The 21,027-nt window shown below is 50.1% G+C and overlaps 3 protein-coding genes across 4 annotated transcripts in view; all 3 read right to left on the minus strand.

Moving 5' to 3' along the window:
• Positions 1-21,027, minus strand: part of LOC139573040 (uncharacterized) — a 145,303-nt gene that overhangs the window by 69,452 nt on the left and 54,824 nt on the right. The gene's annotated exons all lie outside the window — the stretch shown is intronic.
• LOC139573036 (pneumococcal serine-rich repeat protein-like) lies at positions 4,383-8,147 on the minus strand. 2 transcript variants are annotated; one of them, XM_071396014.1, is made up of 5 exons: positions 8,005-8,147; positions 7,763-7,828; positions 7,516-7,599; positions 7,199-7,379; positions 4,383-7,126 (listed from the first exon to the last, which is right to left on the minus strand). In XM_071396014.1, the coding sequence occupies exons 1-5, from the start codon at positions 8,102-8,104 to the stop codon at positions 4,489-4,491; spliced, it is 3,069 nt and encodes a 1,022-aa protein (XP_071252115.1). In that variant the 5' UTR covers positions 8,105-8,147; the 3' UTR covers positions 4,383-4,488. The 2 variants fall into 2 exon arrangements, with proteins under 2 accessions (XP_071252115.1, XP_071252114.1); XM_071396013.1 differs by having other exon boundaries at positions 4,383-7,379.
• On the minus strand, positions 13,397-17,350 carry LOC139572541 (polysialoglycoprotein-like). The gene is made up of 5 exons (XM_071395253.1): positions 17,296-17,350; positions 17,054-17,119; positions 16,807-16,890; positions 16,553-16,670; positions 13,397-15,582 (listed from the first exon to the last, which is right to left on the minus strand). Exons 1-5 carry the CDS (start codon positions 17,348-17,350, stop codon positions 13,503-13,505), a joined length of 2,403 nt encoding a protein of 800 aa, XP_071251354.1. The 3' UTR covers positions 13,397-13,502.

A 21,027-nucleotide genomic window follows, 5' to 3' on the forward strand; every position in this document is an offset into this window, starting at 1 on the left:
AACTTTTTATCCTAGTACACAAGCATGTCATTTTATCCATCCACACCCACTCTACTGCCGCATGTCCACTGCGGCTGAGACTTTCACCCACTCGTTACAGGTATTAGCAGGTAACCAACCCCACCCGGGTCTTACCCCCTAGGACTTACCCTTTGCAGGTATCAACCTGTTGTGGTTTACCTTCCAGGACTTACCATATACCACAAAGCTACGACCGGTCATAATTACAATGGGACTACTGAATAAGCTCAGGCTTTCTAGGTCCGTACCCTATAATTGGTTCAGCGTACGACTCTCATCTCCCCAAGATGTCAGAATTAGTGATAACAGGTGTAGGAACTGTGCCTACCTTGTTTCTGTTTCACTGATTCAGAATCTCTAGTTCGACTGCAAATCGTGGTGAAACTCGACGGACACTATGAAAGCTTTAACCAAGTTTATTCTTCCCAGAGGGTCAAGACAGCTGCATTAGACAAAAGACATATTCACACAAGCACTGATATTTAATCCTTTCTCCTATGCTGAGTCTACTCCTACACCTCTGAACAGCCAATGCATCTCTGTTGCTAGACAGAACCTTAGTAATATCTGTTCTTCCTCACTTCATCTGACCTGACCGCTACCCCAAAGTGCTCACTCCTCCCCAACTCAAGGCTGTCATGTTGATTGGTACCAGACTGTGTCTGGTAGATTTTTCAACCAGAAATTTGCATAGTGTAGCTCTAACTCCAAAAAGTTTTGGGACACTGTAAAGTCCATGGAGAACAAGAGCACCTCCTCCCAGCTGCCCACTGCATTGAGGCTAGGTAACACGGTCACCACCGATAAATCCATGATAATCGAAAATTTCAATAAGCATTTCTCTACGGCTGGCCATGTTTTCTTCCTGGCTACCCCAACTCCGGCCAACAGCTCCGCACACCCCGCAGCTACTTGCCCGAGCCTCCCCAGCTTCTCCTTCACCCAAATCCAGGTAGCAGATGTTCTGAAAGAGCTGCAAAAACTGGACCCGTACAAATCAGCTGGGCTAGACAATCTGGACCCTCTCTTTCTAAAATTATCCGCCGCCATTGTTGCAACCCCTATTACCAGTCTGTTCAACCTCTCTTTCGTATCGTCCGAGATCCCTAAAGATTGGAAAGCTGCCGCGGTCATCCCCCTCTTCAAAGGGGGTGACACTCTAGACCCAAACTGTTATAGACCTATATCCATCCTGCCCTGCCTTTCTAAAGTCTTCGAAAGCCAAGTTAATAAACAGATCACTGACCATTTCGAATCCCACCGTACCTTCTCCGCTGTGCAATCCAGTTTCCGAGCTGGTCATGGGTGCACCTCAGCCACGCTCAAGGTACTAAACGATATCATAACCGCCATCGATAAAAGACAGTACTGTGCAGCCGTCTTCATCGACCTGGCCAAGGCTTTCGACTCTGTCAATCACCGTATTCTTATCGGCAGACTCAACAGCCTTGGTTTCTCAAATGACTGTCTCGCCTGGTTCACCAACTACTTCGCAGACAGAGTTCAGTGTGTCAAATTGGAAGGCCTGTTGTCCGGACCTCTGGCAGTCTCTATGGGAGTACCACAGGGTTCAATTCTCGGGCCGACACTTTTCTCTGTATATATCAACGATGTCACTCTTGCTGCGTGTGATTCCCTGATCCACCTCTACGCAGACGACAGCATTCTGTATACATCTGGCCCTTCTTTGGACACTGTGTTAACTAACCTCCAAACGAGCTTCAATGCCATACAACGCTCCTTCCGTGGCCTCCAACTGCTCTTAAACGCTAGTAAAACCAAATGCATGCTTTTCAACCGTTCGCTGGCCGCACCCGCCCGCCCGACTAGCATCACTACTCTGGACGGTTCTGACCTAGAATACGTGGACAACTAAAAAATACCTAGGTGTTTGGCTAGACTGTAAACTCTCCTTCCAGACTCATATCAAACATCTCCAATCCAAAATCAAATCTAGAAACAGCTTTCTATTTCGCAACAAAGCCTCCTTCACTCACGCCGCCAAACTTACCCTAGTAAAACTGACTATCCTACCAATCCTCGACTTTGGCGATGTCATCTACAAAATAGCTTCCAATACTCTACTCAGCAAACTGGATGCAGTCTATCACAGAGCCATCCGTGTTGTTACCAAAGCCCCTTATACCACCCACCACTACGACCTGTATGCTCTTGTCGGCTGGCCCTCGCTACATATTCGTCGCCAGACCCACTGGCTCCAGGTCATCTATAAGTCTATGCTAGGTAAAGCTCCGCCTTATCTCAGCTCACTGGTCACGATAACACCCACCCGTAGCACGCGCTCCAGCAGGTATATCTCACTGGTTATCCCCAAAGCCAACACCTCTTTTGGCCGCCTTTCCTTCCAGTTCTCTGCTGCCAGTGACTGGAACGAATTGCAAAAATCGCTGAAGCTGGAGACTTACATTTCACTCACTAACTTTAAATATCAGCTATCTGAGCAGCTAACCGATCACTGCAGCTATACATAGTTCATCTGTAAATAGCCCACCTCAATCTACCCACCTCATCCCCATATTGTTTTTATTTACTTTTCTGCACACCAGTATCACTACTTGCTCATCATCTGCTCATCTATCACTCCAGTGTTAGTCTGAAAAATGTTTATTACTTTGAAACTATGGCCTATTTATTGCCTTACCTCCTCACGCCATTTGCACACCTGTATAGACTTTCTTTTTTTCTATTGTGTTATTGACTGTACGCTTGTTTATTCCATGTGTAACTCTGTGTTGTTGTTTGTGTCGCACTGCTTTGCTTTATCTTGGCCAGGTCGCAGTTGTAAATGAGAACTTGTTCTCAACTAGCTTACCTGGTTAAATAAAGGTGAAATAAACAAAAAATCCCAGAGGATCCCAGATGGCTAACAATAACATATCCTGACATAATGTAAACGTTATACATTAAGCGCTCTCCCTCAGTGACATGAATTAGTATATTTCATATTCTCAGAACCCAACAGTAGGTTTTAAGGTGTGGCTGCATGTTTGTCGTGGACGCATTGTCACTCTTGATGTTCTTTTTCCAGATTGCAGGTGAAACACCTTTAGATGTAAGTGCCAGTTGGTAACTTTCTCACACTTGCTTGTTTAAGGTATGGATGCAACACCCCAGTATGTCTGCAGGGGTTGGTCACTGAGATTTACCATGTTTCACATGCTACTAGACTAAACTTCCAAGTAAATATGTTACAAGTCTGAACTGGCCGTCCTTGTCTTTCCTCAACTAATTGAAACCTCAGGGACAGACATGCTAAACGACTTTGATGTCAGAGCTCCCATCAGCCCTCTCTACACCTCGCTGTGAGTAAAGCCTACCTGCTCCTGTAGTGGTCTCCATATGACAAATGGCACCCTATTCCCTACTTAGTACACTACTTTTGACCAGATCCTTATAGGCCCTGATCAAAAGTAGTTAACTACATAGGGAATAGGGTGCTATCTGGGATGCAGGCATGGTGTTGATTTTCCACAGGAAGTTGACTGTCCAGAGAGACTCACACACCAAATTCCTATCTATTCCTGATTAGTGTGAAATACATGCATATTCTACACAGTGATGATGATTTCCTTATTTTGCCATTTGAGTTAATAAACCTCAGAGGAGAAGTAGTGTTTGTTTCTCAATCCCACGCTTGGCAGGGACCTCAGATGTTGATGCTGTGCGGGAGCAAAAATGGGCTCCCGATTGAAAGACTCTGGTCTACTAGAGGTCTAGCACTGTATTTCTGTTCAGGCGTACCACAGGACATTGATTATATTAAGAGTGTATATCTAGTCAGGCGTACCACGGCCACCACCATGCTATGGAGGTCCTGGTTCAGTCTCTGCTGGATCTAGACGTGAGGGACAGCCTGAATTTAACCTGAAAGTTTGGATTAGAACTGGGATATGAAGACCAACCGCCAAAACGATGGGCTAATGATACGAGAGCTGGTTTTACATGTAAGCATTAACTAATAGGAAACCAAGTCAGTTACGAGAGAAGACACCCAGCAGAGTCATTTAAATGCAAGTTGACAACCGTGATATTAGTTAGCACTGACACCATTAAACCCAGATTCTAGCAACAGCCTCATATGTACAAATCCCAAACACTCAGCTCCACAACCATCAAGTTTAAATGAACTAGAACCCATTCCACATCATGTGATGCTACTAGCATAATTTGACCAAATGTAGCTTAAGTCAAATGGTAATTTAAGCTCAGGGGTCAAAGTAGACATATTGCTGATGCCAAAGCATGGTTATAATGCAAAATAAATGTTGACATTACCCCAGTCAGGTCATAGACCTCAACTCAAAGTAGGAACCGTCAAAACACTACTGAGGACACAAGTATTACAGTTAGCGTTTAATTGAGCCAAAACAAGAAAATGCAGTTACACACAACCTGGACTAGAGTACCCATGAACTCTTGCATGGACCCCGAGCACCATGTCCCACGTCAGATATCCATGTTTGTGGTCAACGGGGGCTGAGATGCAGAAGTAAGGCCAGTGGCAGCTGCCGAGGTAGCGTCGTCAGACGGGCCAGTGGCAGCTTCAGAGGTAGCGTCGTCAGACGGGCCAGTGGCAGCTTCAGAGGTAGCGTCGTCAGACGGGCCAGTGGCAGCTTCAGAGGTAGCGTCGTCAGACGGGCCAGTGGCAGCTTCAGAGGTAGCGTCGTCAGACGGGCCAGTGGCAGCTTCAGAGGTAGCGTCGTCAGACGGGCCAGTGGCAGCTTCAGAGGTAGCGTCGTCAGACGGGCCAGTGGCAGCTTCAGAGGTAGCGTCGTCAGACGGGCCAGTGGCAGCTTCAGAGGTAGCGTCGTCAGACGGGCCAGTGGCAGCTTCAGAGGTAGCGTCGTCAGACGGGCCAGTGGCAGCTTCAGAGGTAGCGTCGTCAGACGGGCCAGTGGCAGCTTCAGAGGTAGCGTCGTCAGACGGGCCAGTGGCAGCTTCAGAGGTAGCGTCGTCAGACGGGCCAGTGGCAGCTTCAGGGGTAGCGTCGTCAGACGGGCCAGTGGCAGCTTCAGGGGTAGCGTCGTCAGACGGGCCAGTGGCAGCTTCAGGGGTAGCGTCGTCAGACGGGCCAGTGGCAGCTTCAGGGGTAGCGTCGTCAGACGGGCCAGTGGCAGCTTCAGGGGTAGCGTCGTCAGACGGGCCAGTGGCAGCTTCAGGGGTAGCGTCGTCAGACGGGCCAGTGGCAGCTTCAGGGGTAGCGTCGTCAGACGGGCCAGTGGCAGCTTCAGGGGTAGCGTCGTCAGACGGGCCAGTGGCAGCTTCAGGGGTAGCGTCGTCAGACGGGCCAGTGGCAGCTTCAGGGGTAGCGTCGTCAGACGGGCCAGTGGCAGCTTCAGGGGTAGCGTCGTCAGACGGGCCAGTGGCAGCTTCAGGGGTAGCGTCGTCAGACGGGCCAGTGGCAGCTTCAGGGGTAGCGTCGTCAGACGGGCCAGTGGCAGCTTCAGGGGTAGCGTCGTCAGACGGGCCAGTGGCAGCTTCAGGGGTAGCGTCGTCAGACGGGCCAGTGGCAGCTTCAGGGGTAGCGTCGTCAGACGGGCCAGTGGCAGCTTCAGGGGTAGCGTCGTCAGACGGGCCAGTGGCAGCTTCAGGGGTAGCGTCGTCAGACGGGCCAGTGGCAGCTTCAGGGGTAGCGTCGTCAGACGGGCCAGTGGCAGCTTCAGGGGTAGCGTCGTCAGACGGGCCAGTGGCAGCTTCAGGGGTAGCGTCGTCAGACGGGCCAGTGGCAGCTTCAGGGGTAGCGTCGTCAGACGGGCCAGTGGCAGCTTCAGGGGTAGCGTCGTCAGACGGGCCAGTGGCAGCTTCAGGGGTAGCGTCGTCAGACGGGCCAGTGGCAGCTTCAGGGGTAGCGTCGTCAGACGGGCCAGTGGCAGCTTCAGGGGTAGCGTCGTCAGACGGGCCAGTGGCAGCTTCAGGGGTAGCGTCGTCAGACGGGCCAGTGGCAGCTTCAGGGGTAGCGTCGTCAGACGGGCCAGTGGCAGCTTCAGGGGTAGCGTCGTCAGACGGGCCAGTGGCAGCTTCAGGGGTAGCGTCGTCAGACGGGCCAGTGGCAGCTTCAGGGGTAGCGTCGTCAGACGGGCCAGTGGCAGCTTCAGGGGTAGCGTCGTCAGACGGGCCAGTGGCAGCTTCAGGGGTAGCGTCGTCAGACGGGCCAGTGGCAGCTTCAGGGGTAGCGTCGTCAGACGGGCCAGTGGCAGCTTCAGGGGTAGCGTCGTCAGACGGGCCAGTGGCAGCTTCAGGGGTAGCGTCGTCAGACGGGCCAGTGGCAGCTTCAGAGGTAGCGTCGTCAGACGGGCCAGTGGCAGCTTCAGAGGTCGCGTCGTCAGACGGGCCAGTGGCAGCTTCAGAGGTCGCGTCGTCAGACGGGCCAGTGGCAGCTTCAGAGGTCGCGTCGTCAGACGGGCCAGTGGCAGCTTCAGAGGTAGCGTCGTCAGACGGGCCAGTGGCAGCTTCAGAGGTAGCGTCGTCAGACGGGCCAGTGGCAGCTTCAGAGGTAGCGTCGTCAGACGGGCCAGTGGCAGCTTCAGAGGTAGCGTCGTCAGACGGGCCAGTGGCAGCTTCAGAGGTAGCGTCGTCAGACGGGCCAGTGGCAGCTTCAGAGGTAGCGTCGTCAGACGGGCCAGTGGCAGCTTCAGAGGTAGCGTCGTCAGACGGGCCAGTGGCAGCTTCAGAGGTAGCGTCGTCAGACGGGCCAGTGGCAGCTTCAGAGGTAGCGTCGTCAGACGGGCCAGTGGCAGCTTCAGAGGTAGCGTCGTCAGACGGGCCAGTGGCAGCTTCAGAGGTAGCGTCGTCAGACGGGCCAGTGGCAGCTTCAGAGGTAGCGTCGTCAGACGGGCCAGTGGCAGCTTCAGAGGTCGCGTCGTCAGACGGGCCAGTGGCAGCTTCAGAGGTAGCGTCGTCAGACGGGCCAGTGGCAGCTTCAGAGGTAGCGTCGTCAGACGGGCCAGTGGCAGCTTCAGAGGTAGCGTCGTCAGACGGGCCAGTGGCAGCTTCAGAGGTAGCGTCGTCAGACGGGCCAGTGGCAGCTTCAGAGGTAGCGTCGTCAGACGGGCCAGTGGCAGCTTCAGAGGTAGCAGCTTCAGAGGTAGCGTCGTCAGACGGGCCAGTGGCAGCTTCAGAGGTAGCGTCGTCAGACGGGCCAGTGGCAGCTTCAGAGGTAGCGTCGTCAGACGGGCCAGTGGCAGCTTCAGAGGTAGCGTCGTCAGACGGGCCAGTGGCAGCGTCGTCAGACGGGCCAGCTTCAGAGGTAGCGTCGTCAGAGGACAGGGCATCATTTGCCGTAGAGCTACCATGGTTTGGAGAAGCTTGGGATTCTACTTCATTAGTCTCTAAATAGTCTAGAGAGAAAACAAAGGAACAGTTGGGTATTCTACAGCAACACAGCTGTTCTACACAGTCTAGGCCAAATTGCCATTCGAATGTTGAGCAACATGAACCCAACACAGATTTAAAAGTATATGTTTCAGGCCGTACCTTCTCTGTCTTGTTTAGCGTCAGACCCTATGGATCGGAGCAAGGCCAGGGCATGCACAATGGAGACGTCATTTGATGACAGCTCTGAAAAACGTAGGTTAAGGTACACAAGCAAAATGACCAAATCAAAGGGTTTGACAACATTATTTAGACAACTGAGTTACTCTATGGTGTTGAATGAGTGTCAAACACAGCAGCACCATAGACATAGTACAAAGCTAGAAGGGTTGTGGAAAGAAACACTTACCTCCAAGTCTCCTCTGCAGAGAGACTTGCTCTTGCTTCTGGGACTTTCCAACAGGGTAACAAGAAACTGAGGAGAAAGTGTTGACAGAAGTTGAGTTGACACAAAATAACTACATATTATTAGTGGTGAAGAATACAAGATGACCAATGCGGAAGAAACAGAAAGTCAAAATTGAATCTCCAACTTATAAAGTTAGGCATATTTCCCAAACAAATCCATTCAACCCAAATTAGTGAACCAACCTTTGACAACCCCCACAGTCAACACAACGAGCAGCAATTCTCTCACACCTCCCATGATCATGAGAATAGTCTGTGTTATCAACAGGTAATGTCTTCCCATGGCCTGTATGAGGCTTATATAGGCCACTAATGACCTTTTACCTGACAAACATGACTTAACGATCAATTAACATGCTTGATTGAGGTGTTACATTCAGATAGAAATAGACCATGTAGAACGTATGTTGATTCTTTGGTGGGCAGGCAATCTTTTCTACTCCATATATTGCATTTATATCTGTAATGTTTAACCCTAATGGTCTCAGCTCAGCAGTAGAAAGAAGTAGGCCTAATTATTTTAGGTGTAATCTTCAAAGATATTAGGGGGAAATAAACACTGTACCCAAATCCACTTTTTACAATGCTCCTGGGAAATGGGTAGGCCTCCACCATATAGTCCTTCACAGTTTTACAGCTGTGTTATATTCCTTTATTTACATAGATCACATACATAAATATATATGTTAGCTGTAGGTAGCTTTGGGATAAAATTCCCATATTGTATTGTTACTAACATAAATCATAATATATCATATTTCCCTCATTTGCTCTGTAGGAGGTTCGTCATATGAAGGACATTCAAGTGGATGTGACCCCTAACCTGCAATAGGGGCTCAGTGGGGTGACAGACATCCTGTAACGGATCTCCAAGCTAGTGTCTGAGGACCTGGAGGAGGCTGTGTCTACAGCTGTGGTTCAGGACAAGCATGGTAACCTACCCTAACCTCACTGTATGAAGGATTTCATTGTTATGGATAGTCATCTCCAATCTGTTCAAATATCACTGTTGTTGATAACACACATTACCAAAATTATTCACACTTGTCTTCCTATTTCCACATAATCTGTCATGGTTCCCCACCTTAACAGGGCATAAAACCAACCTCTCTTTATTGCTCTCTTTATTGCTAATACAACCAAATCCAACAGCGTTCGAGTATCTTAATGCTTTTCTTCTAACCCTGAATGGCAACTTTTTATCCTAGTACACAAGCATGTCATTTTATCCATCCACACCCACTCTACTGCCGCATGTCCACTGCGGCTGAGACTTTCACCCACTCGTTACAGGTATTAGCAGGTAACCAACCCCACCCGGGTCTTACCCCCTAGGACTTACCCTTTGCAGGTATCAACCTGTTGTGGTTTACCTTCCAGGACTTACCATATACCACAAAGCTACGACCGGTCATAATTACAATGGGACTACTGAATAAGCTCAGGCTTTCTAGGTCCGTACCCTATAATTGGTTCAGCGTACGACTCTCATCTCCCCAAGATGTCAGAATTAGTGATAACAGGTGTAGGAACTGTGCCTACCTTGTTTCTGTTTCACTGATTCAGAATCTCTAGTTCGACTGCAAATCGTGGTGAAACTCGACGGACACTATGAAAGCTTTAACCAAGTTTATTCTTCCCAGAGGGTCAAGACAGCTGCATTAGACAAAAGACATATTCACACAAGCACTGATATTTAATCCTTTCTCCTATGCTGAGTCTACTCCTACACCTCTGAACAGCCAATGCATCTCTGTTGCTAGACAGAACCTTAGTAATATCTGTTCTTCCTCACTTCATCTGACCTGACCGCTACCCCAAAGTGCTCACTCCTCCCCAACTCAAGGCTGTCATGTTGATTGGTACCAGACTGTGTCTGGTAGATTTTTCAACCAGAAATTTGCATAGTGTAGCTCTAACTCCAAAAAGTTTTGGGACACTGTAAAGTCCATGGAGAACAAGAGCACCTCCTCCCAGCTGCCCACTGCATTGAGGCTAGGTAACACGGTCACCACCGATAAATCCATGATAATCGAAAATTTCAATAAGCATTTCTCTACGGCTGGCCATGTTTTCTTCCTGGCTACCCCAACTCCGGCCAACAGCTCCGCACACCCCGCAGCTACTTGCCCGAGCCTCCCCAGCTTCTCCTTCACCCAAATCCAGGTAGCAGATGTTCTGAAAGAGCTGCAAAAACTGGACCCGTACAAATCAGCTGGGCTAGACAATCTGGACCCTCTCTTTCTAAAATTATCCGCCGCCATTGTTGCAACCCCTATTACCAGTCTGTTCAACCTCTCTTTCGTATCGTCCGAGATCCCTAAAGATTGGAAAGCTGCCGCGGTCATCCCCCTCTTCAAAGGGGGTGACACTCTAGACCCAAACTGTTATAGACCTATATCCATCCTGCCCTGCCTTTCTAAAGTCTTCGAAAGCCAAGTTAATAAACAGATCACTGACCATTTCGAATCCCACCGTACCTTCTCCGCTGTGCAATCCAGTTTCCGAGCTGGTCATGGGTGCACCTCAGCCACGCTCAAGGTACTAAACGATATCATAACCGCCATCGATAAAAGACAGTACTGTGCAGCCGTCTTCATCGACCTGGCCAAGGCTTTCGACTCTGTCAATCACCGTATTCTTATCGGCAGACTCAACAGCCTTGGTTTCTCAAATGACTGTCTCGCCTGGTTCACCAACTACTTCGCAGACAGAGTTCAGTGTGTCAAATTGGAAGGCCTGTTGTCCGGACCTCTGGCAGTCTCTATGGGAGTACCACAGGGTTCAATTCTCGGGCCGACACTTTTCTCTGTATATATCAACGATGTCACTCTTGCTGCGTGTGATTCCCTGATCCACCTCTACGCAGACGACAGCATTCTGTATACATCTGGCCCTTCTTTGGACACTGTGTTAACTAACCTCCAAACGAGCTTCAATGCCATACAACGCTCCTTCCGTGGCCTCCAACTGCTCTTAAACGCTAGTAAAACCAAATGCATGCTTTTCAACCGTTCGCTGGCCGCACCCGCCCGCCCGACTAGCATCACTACTCTGGACGGTTCTGACCTAGAATACGTGGACAACTAAAAAATACCTAGGTGTTTGGCTAGACTGTAAACTCTCCTTCCAGACTCATATCAAACATCTCCAATCCAAAATCAAATCTAGAAACAGCTTTCTATTTCGCAACAAAGCCTCCTTCACTCACGCCGCCAAACTTACCCTAGTAAAACTGACTATCCTACCAATCCTCGACTTTGGCGATGTCATCTACAAAATAGCTTCCAATACTCTACTCAGCAAACTGGATGCAGTCTATCACAGAGCCATCCGTGTTGTTACCAAAGCCCCTTATACCACCCACCACTACGACCTGTATGCTCTTGTCGGCTGGCCCTCGCTACATATTCGTCGCCAGACCCACTGGCTCCAGGTCATCTATAAGTCTATGCTAGGTAAAGCTCCGCCTTATCTCAGCTCACTGGTCACGATAACACCCACCCGTAGCACGCGCTCCAGCAGGTATATCTCACTGGTTATCCCCAAAGCCAACACCTCTTTTGGCCGCCTTTCCTTCCAGTTCTCTGCTGCCAGTGACTGGAACGAATTGCAAAAATCGCTGAAGCTGGAGACTTACATTTCACTCACTAACTTTAAATATCAGCTATCTGAGCAGCTAACCGATCACTGCAGCTATACATAGTTCATCTGTAAATAGCCCACCTCAATCTACCCACCTCATCCCCATATTGTTTTTATTTACTTTTCTGCACACCAGTATCACTACTTGCTCATCATCTGCTCATCTATCACTCCAGTGTTAGTCTGAAAAATGTGTATTACTTTGAAACTATGGCCTATTTATTGCCTTACCTCCTCACGCCATTTGCACACCTGTATAGACTTTCTTTTTTTCTATTGTGTTATTGACTGTACGCTTGTTTATTCCATGTGTAACTCTGTGTTGTTGTTTGTGTCGCACTGCTTTGCTTTATCTTGGCCAGGTCGCAGTTGTAAATGAGAACTTGTTCTCAACTAGCTTACCTGGTTAAATAAAGGTGAAATAAACAAAAAATCCCAGAGGATCCCAGATGGCTAACAATAACATATCCTGACATAATGTAAACGTTATACATTAAGCGCTCTCCCTCAGTGACATGAATTAGTATATTTCATATTCTCAGAACCCAACAGTAGGTTTTAAGGTGTGGCTGCATGTTTGTCGTGGACGCATTGTCACTCTTGATGTTCTTTTTCCAGATTGCAGGTGAAACACCTTTAGATGTAAGTGCCAGTTGGTAACTTTCTCACACTTGCTTGTTTAAGGTATGGATGCAACACCCCAGTATGTCTGCAGGGGTTGGTCACTGAGATTTACCATGTTTCACATGCTACTAGACTAAACTTCCAAGTAAATATGTTACAAGTCTGAACTGGCCGTCCTTGTCTTTCCTCAACTAATTGAAACCTCAGGGACAGACATGCTAAACGACTTTGATGTCAGAGCTCCCATCAGCCCTCTCTACACCTCGCTGTGAGTAAAGCCTACCTGCTCCTGTAGTGGTCTCCATATGACAAATGGCACCCTATTCCCTACTTAGTACACTACTTTTGACCAGATCCTTATAGGCCCTGATCAAAAGTAGTTAACTACATAGGGAATAGGGTGCTATCTGGGATGCAGGCATGGTGTTGATTTTCCACAGGAAGTTGACTGTCCAGAGAGACTCACACACCAAATTCCTATCTATTCCTGATTAGTGTGAAATACATGCATATTCTACACAGTGATGATGATTTCCTTATTTTGCCATTTGAGTTAATAAACCTCAGAGGAGAAGTAGTGTTTGTTTCTCAATCCCACGCTTGGCAGGGACCTCAGATGTTGATGCTGTGCGGGAGCAAAAATGGGCTCCCGATTGAAAGACTCTGGTCTACTAGAGGTCTAGCACTGTATTTCTGTTCAGGCGTACCACAGGACATTGATTATATTAAGAGTGTATATCTAGTCAGGCGTACCACGGCCACCACCATGCTATGGAGGTCCTGGTTCAGTCTCTGCTGGATCTAGACGTGAGGGACAGCCTGAATTTAACCTGAAAGTTTGGATTAGAACTGGGATATGAAGACCAACCGCCAAAACGATGGGCTAATGATACGAGAGCTGGTTTTACATGTAAGCATTAACTAATAGGAAACCAAGTCAGTTACGAGAGAAGACACCCAGCAGAGTCATTTAAATGCAAGTTGACAACCGTGATATTAGTTAGCACTGACACCATTAAACCCAGATTCTAGCAACAGCCTCATATGTACAAATCCCAAACACTCAGCTCCACAACCATCAAGTTTAAATGAACTAGAACCCATTCCACATCATGTGATGCTACTAGCATAATTTGACCAAATGTAGCTTAAGTCAAATGGTAATTTAAGCTCAGGGGTCAAAGTAGACATATTGCTGATGCCAAAGCATGGTTATAATGCAAAATAAATGTTGACATTACCCCAGTCAGGTCATAGACCTCAACTCAAAGTAGGAACCGTCAAAACACTACTGAGGACACAAGTATTACAGTTAGCGTTTAATTGAGCCAAAACAAGAAAATGCAGTTACACACAACCTGGACTAGAGTACCCATGAACTCTTGCATGGACCCCGAGCACCATGTCCCACGTCAGATATCCATGTTTGTGGTCAACGGGGGCTGAGATGCAGAAGTAAGGCCAGTGGCAGCTTCAGAGGTAGCGTCGTCAGACGGGCCAGTGGCAGCTTCAGAGGTAGCGTCGTCAGACGGGCCAGTGGCAGCTTCAGAGGTAGCGTCGTCAGACGGGCCAGTGGCAGCTTCAGAGGTAGCGTCGTCAGACGGGCCAGTGGCAGCTTCAGAGGTAGCGTCGTCAGACGGGCCAGTGGCAGCTTCAGAGGTAGCGTCGTCAGACGGGCCAGTGGCAGCTTCAGAGGTAGCGTCGTCAGACGGGCCAGTGGCAGCTTCAGAGGTAGCGTCGTCAGACGGGCCAGTGGCAGCTTCAGGGGTAGCGTCGTCAGACGGGCCAGTGGCAGCTTCAGGGGTAGCGTCGTCAGACGGGCCAGTGGCAGCTTCAGGGGTAGCGTCGTCAGACGGGCCAGTGGCAGCTTCAGGGGTAGCGTCGTCAGACGGGCCAGTGGCAGCTTCAGGGGTAGCGTCGTCAGACGGGCCAGTGGCAGCTTCAGGGGTAGCGTCGTCAGACGGGCCAGTGGCAGCTTCAGGGGTAGCGTCGTCAGACGGGCCAGTGGCAGCTTCAGGGGTAGCGTCGTCAGACGGGCCAGTGGCAGCTTCAGGGGTAGCGTCGTCAGACGGGCCAGTGGCAGCTTCAGGGGTAGCGTCGTCAGACGGGCCAGTGGCAGCTTCAGAGGTAGCGTCGTCAGACGGGCCAGTGGCAGCTTCAGGGGTAGCGTCGTCAGACGGGCCAGTGGCAGCTTCAGGGGTAGCGTCGTCAGACGGGCCAGTGGCAGCTTCAGGGGTAGCGTCGTCAGACGGGCCAGTGGCAGCTTCAGAGGTAGCGTCGTCAGACGGGCCAGTGGCAGCTTCAGAGGTAGCGTCGTCAGACGGGCCAGTGGCAGCTTCAGAGGTAGCGTCGTCAGACGGGCCAGTGGCAGCTTCAGAGGTAGCGTCGTCAGACGGGCCAGTGGCAGCTTCAGAGGTAGCGTCGTCAGACGGGCCAGTGGCAGCTTCAGAGGTAGCGTCGTCAGACGGGCCAGTGGCAGCTTCAGAGGTAGCGTCGTCAGACGGGCCAGTGGCAGCTTCAGAGGTAGCGTCGTCAGACGGGCCAGTGGCAGCTTCAGAGGTAGCGTCGTCAGACGGGCCAGTGGCAGCTTCAGAGGTAGCGTCGTCAGACGGGCCAGTGGCAGCTTCAGAGGTAGCGTCGTCAGACGGGCCAGTGGCAGCTTCAGAGGTAGCGTCGTCAGACGGGCCAGTGGCAGCTTCAGAGGTAGCGTCGTCAGACGGGCCAGTGGCAGCTTCAGAGGTAGCGTCGTCAGACGGGCCAGTGGCAGCTTCAGAGGTAGCGTCGTCAGACGGGCCAGTGGCAGCTTCAGAGGTAGCGTCGTCAGACGGGCCAGTGGCAGCTTCAGAGGTAGCGTCGTCAGACGGGCCAGTGGCAGCTTCAGAGGTAGCGTCGTCAGACGGGCCAGTGGCAGCTTCAGAGGTAGCGTCGTCAGACGGGCCAGTGGCAGCTTCAGAGGTAGCGTCGTCAGACGGGCCAGTGGCAGCTTCAGAGGTAGCGTCGTCAGACGGGCCAGTGGCAGCTTCAGAGGTAGCGTCGTCAGACGGGCCAGTGGCAGCTTCAGAGGTAGCGTCGTCAGACGGGCCAGTGGCAGCTTCAGGGGTAGCGTCGTCAGACGGGCCAGTGGCAGCTTCAGGGGTAGCGTCGTCAGACGTGGCCAGTGGCAGCTTCAGGGGTAGCGTCGTCAGACGGGCCAGTGGCAGCTTCAGGGGTAGCGTCGTCAGACGGGCCAGTGGCAGCTTCAGGGGTAGCGTCGTCAGACGGGCCAGTGGCAGCTTCAGGGGTAGCGTCGTCAGACGGGCCAGTGGCAGCTTCAGGGGTAGCGTCGTCAGACGGGCCAGTGGCAGCTTCAGAGGTAGCGTCGTCAGACGGGCCAGTGGCAGCTTCAGGGGTAGCGTCGTCAGACGGGCCAGTGGCAGCTTCAGGGGTAGCGTCGTCAGACGGGCCAGTGGCAGCTTCAGGGGTAGCGTCGTCAGACGGGCCAGTGGCAGCTTCAGGGGTAGCGTCGTCAGACGGGCCAGTGGCAGCTTCAGGGGTAGCGTCGTCAGACGGGCCAGTGGCAGCTTCAGGGGTAGCGTCGTCAGACGGGCCAGTGGCAGCTTCAGGGGTAGCGTCGTCAGACGGGCCAGTGGCAGCTTCAGGGGTAGCGTCGTCAGACGGGCCAGTGGCAGCTTCAGGGGTAGCGTCGTCAGACGGGCCAGTGGCAGCTTCAGGGGTAGCGTCGTCAGACGGGCCAGTGGCAGCTTCAGGGGTAGCGTCGTCAGACGGGCCAGTGGCAGCTTCAGGGGTAGCGTCGTCAGACGGGCCAGTGGCAGCTTCAGGGGTAGCGTCGTCAGACGGGCCAGTGGCAGCTTCAGGGGTAGCGTCGTCAGACGGGCCAGTGGCAGCTTCAGAGGTAGCGTCGTCAGACGGGCCAGTGGCAGCTTCAGAGGTAGCGTCGTCAGACGGGCCAGTGGCAGCTTCAGAGGTCGCGTCGTCAGACGGGCCAGTGGCAGCTTCAGAGGTCGCGTCGTCAGACGGGCCAGTGGCAGCTTCAGAGGTAGCGTCGTCAGACGGGCCAGTGGCAGCTTCAGAGGTAGCGTCGTCAGACGGGCCAGTGGCAGCTTCAGAGGTAGCGTCGTCAGACGGGCCAGTGGCAGCTTCAGAGGTAGCGTCGTCAGACGGGCCAGTGGCAGCTTCAGAGGTAGCGTCGTCAGACGGGCCAGTGGCAGCTTCAGAGGTAGCAGCTTCAGAGGTAGCGTCGTCAGACGGGCCAGTGGCAGCTTCAGAGGTAGCGTCGTCAGACGGGCCAGTGGCAGCTTCAGAGGTAGCGTCGTCAGACGGGCCAGTGGCAGCTTCAGAGGTAGCGTCGTCAGACGGGCCAGTGGCAGCTTCAGAGGTAGCGTCGTCAGACGGGCCAGTGGCAGCTTCAGAGGTAGCGTCGTCAGACGGGCCAGTGGCAGCTTCAGAGGTAGCGTCGTCAGACGGGCCAGTGGCAGCTTCAGCTTCAGAGGTAGCGTCGTCAGAGGACAGGGCATCATTTGCCGTAGAGCTACCATGGTTTGGAGAAGCTTGGGATTCTACTTCATTAGTCTCTAAATAGTCTAGAGAGAAAACAAAGGAACAGTTGGGTATTCTACAGCAACACAGCTGTTCTACACAGTCTAGGCCAAATTGCCATTCGAATGTTGAGCAACATGAACCCAACACAGATTTAAAAGTATATGTTTCAGGCCGTACCTTCTCTGTCTTGTTTAGCGTCAGACCCTATGGATCGGAGCAAGGCCAGGGCATGCACAATGGAGACGTCATTTGATGACAGCTCTGAAAAACGTAGGTTAAGGTACACAAGCAAAATGACCAAATCAAAGGGTTTGACAACATTATTTAGACAACTGAGTTACTCTATGGTGTTGAATGAGTGTCAAACACAGCAGCACCATAGACATAGTACAAAGCTAGAAGGGTTGTGGAAAGAAACACTTACCTCCAAGTCTCCTCTGCAGAGAGACTTGCTCTTGCTTCTGGGACTTTCCAACAGGGTAACAAGAAACTGAGGAGAAAGTGTTGACAGAAGTTGAGTTGACACAAAATAACTACATATTATTAGTGGTGAAGAATACAAGATGACCAATGCGGAAGAAACAGAAAGTCAAAATTGAATCTCCAACTTATAAAGTTAGGCATATTTCCCAAACAAATCCATTCAACCCAAATTAGTGAACCAACCTTTGACAACCCCCACAGTCAACACAACGAGCAGCAATTCTCTCACACCTCCCATGATCATGAGAATAGTCTGTGTTATCAACAGGTAATGTCTTCCCATGGCCTGTATGAGGCTTATATAGGCCACTAATGACCTTTTACCTGACAAACATGACTTAACGATCAATTAACATGCTTGATTGAGGTGTTACATTCAGATAGAAATAGACCATGTAGAACGTATGTTGATTCTTTGGTGGGCAGGCAATCTTTTCTACTCCATATATTGCATTTATATCTGTAATGTTTAACCCTAATGGTCTCAGCTCAGCAGTAGAAAGAAGTAGGCCTAATTATTTTAGGTGTAATCTTCAAAGATATTAGGGGGAAATAAACACTGTACCCAAATCCACTTTTTACAATGCTCCTGGGAAATGGGTAGGCCTCCACCATATAGTCCTTCACAGTTTTACAGCTGTGTTATATTCCTTTATTTACATAGATCACATACATAAATATATATGTTAGCTGTAGGTAGCTTTGGGATAAAATTCCCATATTGTATTGTTACTAACATAAATCATAATATATCATATTTCCCTCATTTGCTCTGTAGGAGGTTCGTCATATGAAGGACATTCAAGTGGATGTGACCCCTAACCTGCAATAGGGGCTCAGTGGGGTGACAGACATCCTGTAACGGATCTCCAAGCTAGTGTCTGAGGACCTGGAGGAGGCTGTGTCTACAGCTGTGGTTCAGGACAAGCATGGTAACCTACCCTAACCTCACTGTATGAAGGATTTCATTGTTATGGATAGTCATCTCCAATCTGTTCAAATATCACTGTTGTTGATAACACACATTACCAAAATTATTCACACTTGTCTTCCTATTTCCACATAATCTGTCATGGTTCCCCACCTTAACAGGGCATAAAACCAACCTCTCTTTATTGCTCTCTTTATTGCTAATACAACCAAATCCAACAGCGTTCGAGTATCTTAATGCTTTTCTTCTAACCCTGAATGGCAACTTTTTATCCTAGTACACAAGCATGTCATTTTATCCATCCACACCCACTCTACTGCCGCATGTCCACTGCGGCTGAGACTTTCACCCACTCGTTACAGGTATTAGCAGGTAACCAACCCCACCCGGGTCTTACCCCCTAGGACTTACCCTTTGCAGGTATCAACCTGTTGTGGTTTACCTTCCAGGACTTACCATATACCACAAAGCTACGACCGGTCATAATTACAATGGGACTACTGAATAAGCTCAGGCTTTCTAGGTCCGTACCCTATAATTGGTTCAGCGTACGACTCTCATCTCCCCAAGATGTCAGAATTAGTGATAACAGGTGTAGGAACTGTGCCTACCTTGTTTCTGTTTCACTGATTCAGAATCTCTAGTTCGACTGCAAATCGTGGTGAAACTCGACGGACACTATGAAAGCTTTAACCAAGTTTATTCTTCCCAGAGGGTCAAGACAGCTGCATTAGACAAAAGACATATTCACACAAGCACTGATATTTAATCCTTTCTCCTATGCTGAGTCTACTCCTACACCTCTGAACAGCCAATGCATCTCTGTTGCTAGACAGAACCTTAGTAATATCTGTTCTTCCTCACTTCATCTGACCTGACCGCTACCCCAAAGTGCTCACTCCTCCCCAACTCAAGGCTGTCATGTTGATTGGTACCAGACTGTGTCTGGTAGATTTTTCAACCAGAAATTTGCATAGTGTAGCTCTAACTCCAAAAAGTTTTGGGACACTGTAAAGTCCATGGAGAACAAGAGCACCTCCTCCCAGCTGCCCACTGCATTGAGGCTAGGTAACACGGTCACCACCGATAAATCCATGATAATCGAAAATTTCAATAAGCATTTCTCTACGGCTGGCCATGTTTTCTTCCTGGCTACCCCAACTCCGGCCAACAGCTCCGCACACCCCGCAGCTACTTGCCCGAGCCTCCCCAGCTTCTCCTTCACCCAAATCCAGGTAGCAGATGTTCTGAAAGAGCTGCAAAAACTGGACCCGTACAAATCAGCTGGGCTAGACAATCTGGACCCTCTCTTTCTAAAATTATCCGCCGCCATTGTTGCAACCCCTATTACCAGTCTGTTCAACCTCTCTTTCGTATCGTCCGAGATCCCTAAAGATTGGAAAGCTGCCGCGGTCATCCCCCTCTTCAAAGGGGGTGACACTCTAGACCCAAACTGTTATAGACCTATATCCATCCTGCCCTGCCTTTCTAAAGTCTTCGAAAGCCAAGTTAATAAACAGATCACTGACCATTTCGAATCCCACCGTACCTTCTCCGCTGTGCAATCCAGTTTCCGAGCTGGTCATGGGTGCACCTCAGCCACGCTCAAGGTACTAAACGATATCATAACCGCCATCGATAAAAGACAGTACTGTGCAGCCGTCTTCATCGACCTGGCCAAGGCTTTCGACTCTGTCAATCACCGTATTCTTATCGGCAGACTCAACAGCCTTGGTTTCTCAAATGACTGTCTCGCCTGGTTCACCAACTACTTCGCAGACAGAGTTCAGTGTGTCAAATTGGAAGGCCTGTTGTCCGGACCTCTGGCAGTCTCTATGGGAGTACCACAGGGTTCAATTCTCGGGCCGACACTTTTCTCTGTATATATCAACGATGTCACTCTTGCTGCGTGTGATTCCCTGATCCACCTCTACGCAGACGACAGCATTCTGTATACATCTGGCCCTTCTTTGGACACTGTGTTAACTAACCTCCAAACGAGCTTCAATGCCATACAACGCTCCTTCCGTGGCCTCCAACTGCTCTTAAACGCTAGTAAAACCAAATGCATGCTTTTCAACCGTTCGCTGGCCGCACCCGCCCGCCCGACTAGCATCACTACTCTGGACGGTTCTGACCTAGAATACGTGGACAACTAAAAAATACCTAGGTGTTTGGCTAGACTGTAAACTCTCCTTCCAGACTCATATCAAACATCTCCAATCCAAAATCAAATCTAGAAACAGCTTTCTATTTCGCAACAAAGCCTCCTTCACTCACGCCGCCAAACTTACCCTAGTAAAACTGACTATCCTACCAATCCTCGACTTTGGCGATGTCATCTACAAAATAGCTTCCAATACTCTACTCAGCAAACTGGATGCAGTCTATCACAGAGCCATCCGTGTTGTTACCAAAGCCCCTTATACCACCCACCACTACGACCTGTATGCTCTTGTCGGCTGGCCCTCGCTACATATTCGTCGCCAGACCCACTGGCTCCAGGTCATCTATAAGTCTATGCTAGGTAAAGCTCCGCCTTATCTCAGCTCACTGGTCACGATAACACCCACCCGTAGCACGCGCTCCAGCAGGTATATCTCACTGGTTATCCCCAAAGCCAACACCTCTTTTGGCCGCCTTTCCTTCCAGTTCTCTGCTGCCAGTGACTGGAACGAATTGCAAAAATCGCTGAAGCTGGAGACTTACATTTCACTCACTAACTTTAAATATCAGCTATCTGAGCAGCTAACCGATCACTGCAGCTATACATAGTTCATCTGTAAATAGCCCACCTCAATCTACCCACCTCATCCCCATATTGTTTTTATTTACTTTTCTGCACACCAGTATCACTACTTGCTCATCATCTGCTCATCTATCACTCCAGTGTTAGTCTGAAAAATGTTTATTACTTTGAAACTATGGCCTATTTATTGCCTTACCTCCTCACGCCATTTGCACACCTGTATAGACTTTCTTTT

This window comes from Salvelinus alpinus, chromosome 4 (genome assembly GCF_045679555.1).
Source record: "Salvelinus alpinus chromosome 4, SLU_Salpinus.1, whole genome shotgun sequence".
Taxonomy (NCBI): Eukaryota; Metazoa; Chordata; class Actinopteri; order Salmoniformes; family Salmonidae; genus Salvelinus; species Salvelinus alpinus.

What these genes read in the sequence shown, in the direction of transcription:
- LOC139573036 (XM_071396013.1), bottom strand. Translation starts at nt 8,104, where the DNA reads ATGGGAAGACATTACCTGTTGATAACACAGACTATTCTCATGATCATG. An exon ending in GACTGTGGGGGTTGTCAAAG is followed by an intron (nt 7,829 to 8,004) that starts GTTGGTTCACTA and finishes CTTTCTCCTCAG; the next exon opens with TTTCTTGTTACCCTGTTGGA. An exon ending in TCTGCAGAGGAGACTTGGAG is followed by an intron (nt 7,600 to 7,762) that starts GTAAGTGTTTCT and finishes TACGTTTTTCAG; the next exon opens with AGCTGTCATCAAATGACGTC.
- LOC139572541 (XM_071395253.1), bottom strand. Translation starts at nt 17,350, where the DNA reads ATGGGAGGTGTGAGAGAATTGCTGCTCGTTGTGTTGACTGTGGGGGTT. An exon ending in CGCTAAACAAGACAGAGAAG is followed by an intron (nt 16,671 to 16,806) that starts GTACGGCCTGAA and finishes TTTTCTCTCTAG; the next exon opens with ACTATTTAGAGACTAATGAA. An exon ending in GCTGAAGCTGCCACTGGCCC is followed by an intron (nt 15,583 to 16,552) that starts GTCTGACGACGC and finishes GACGCTACCCCT; the next exon opens with GAAGCTGCCACTGGCCCGTC.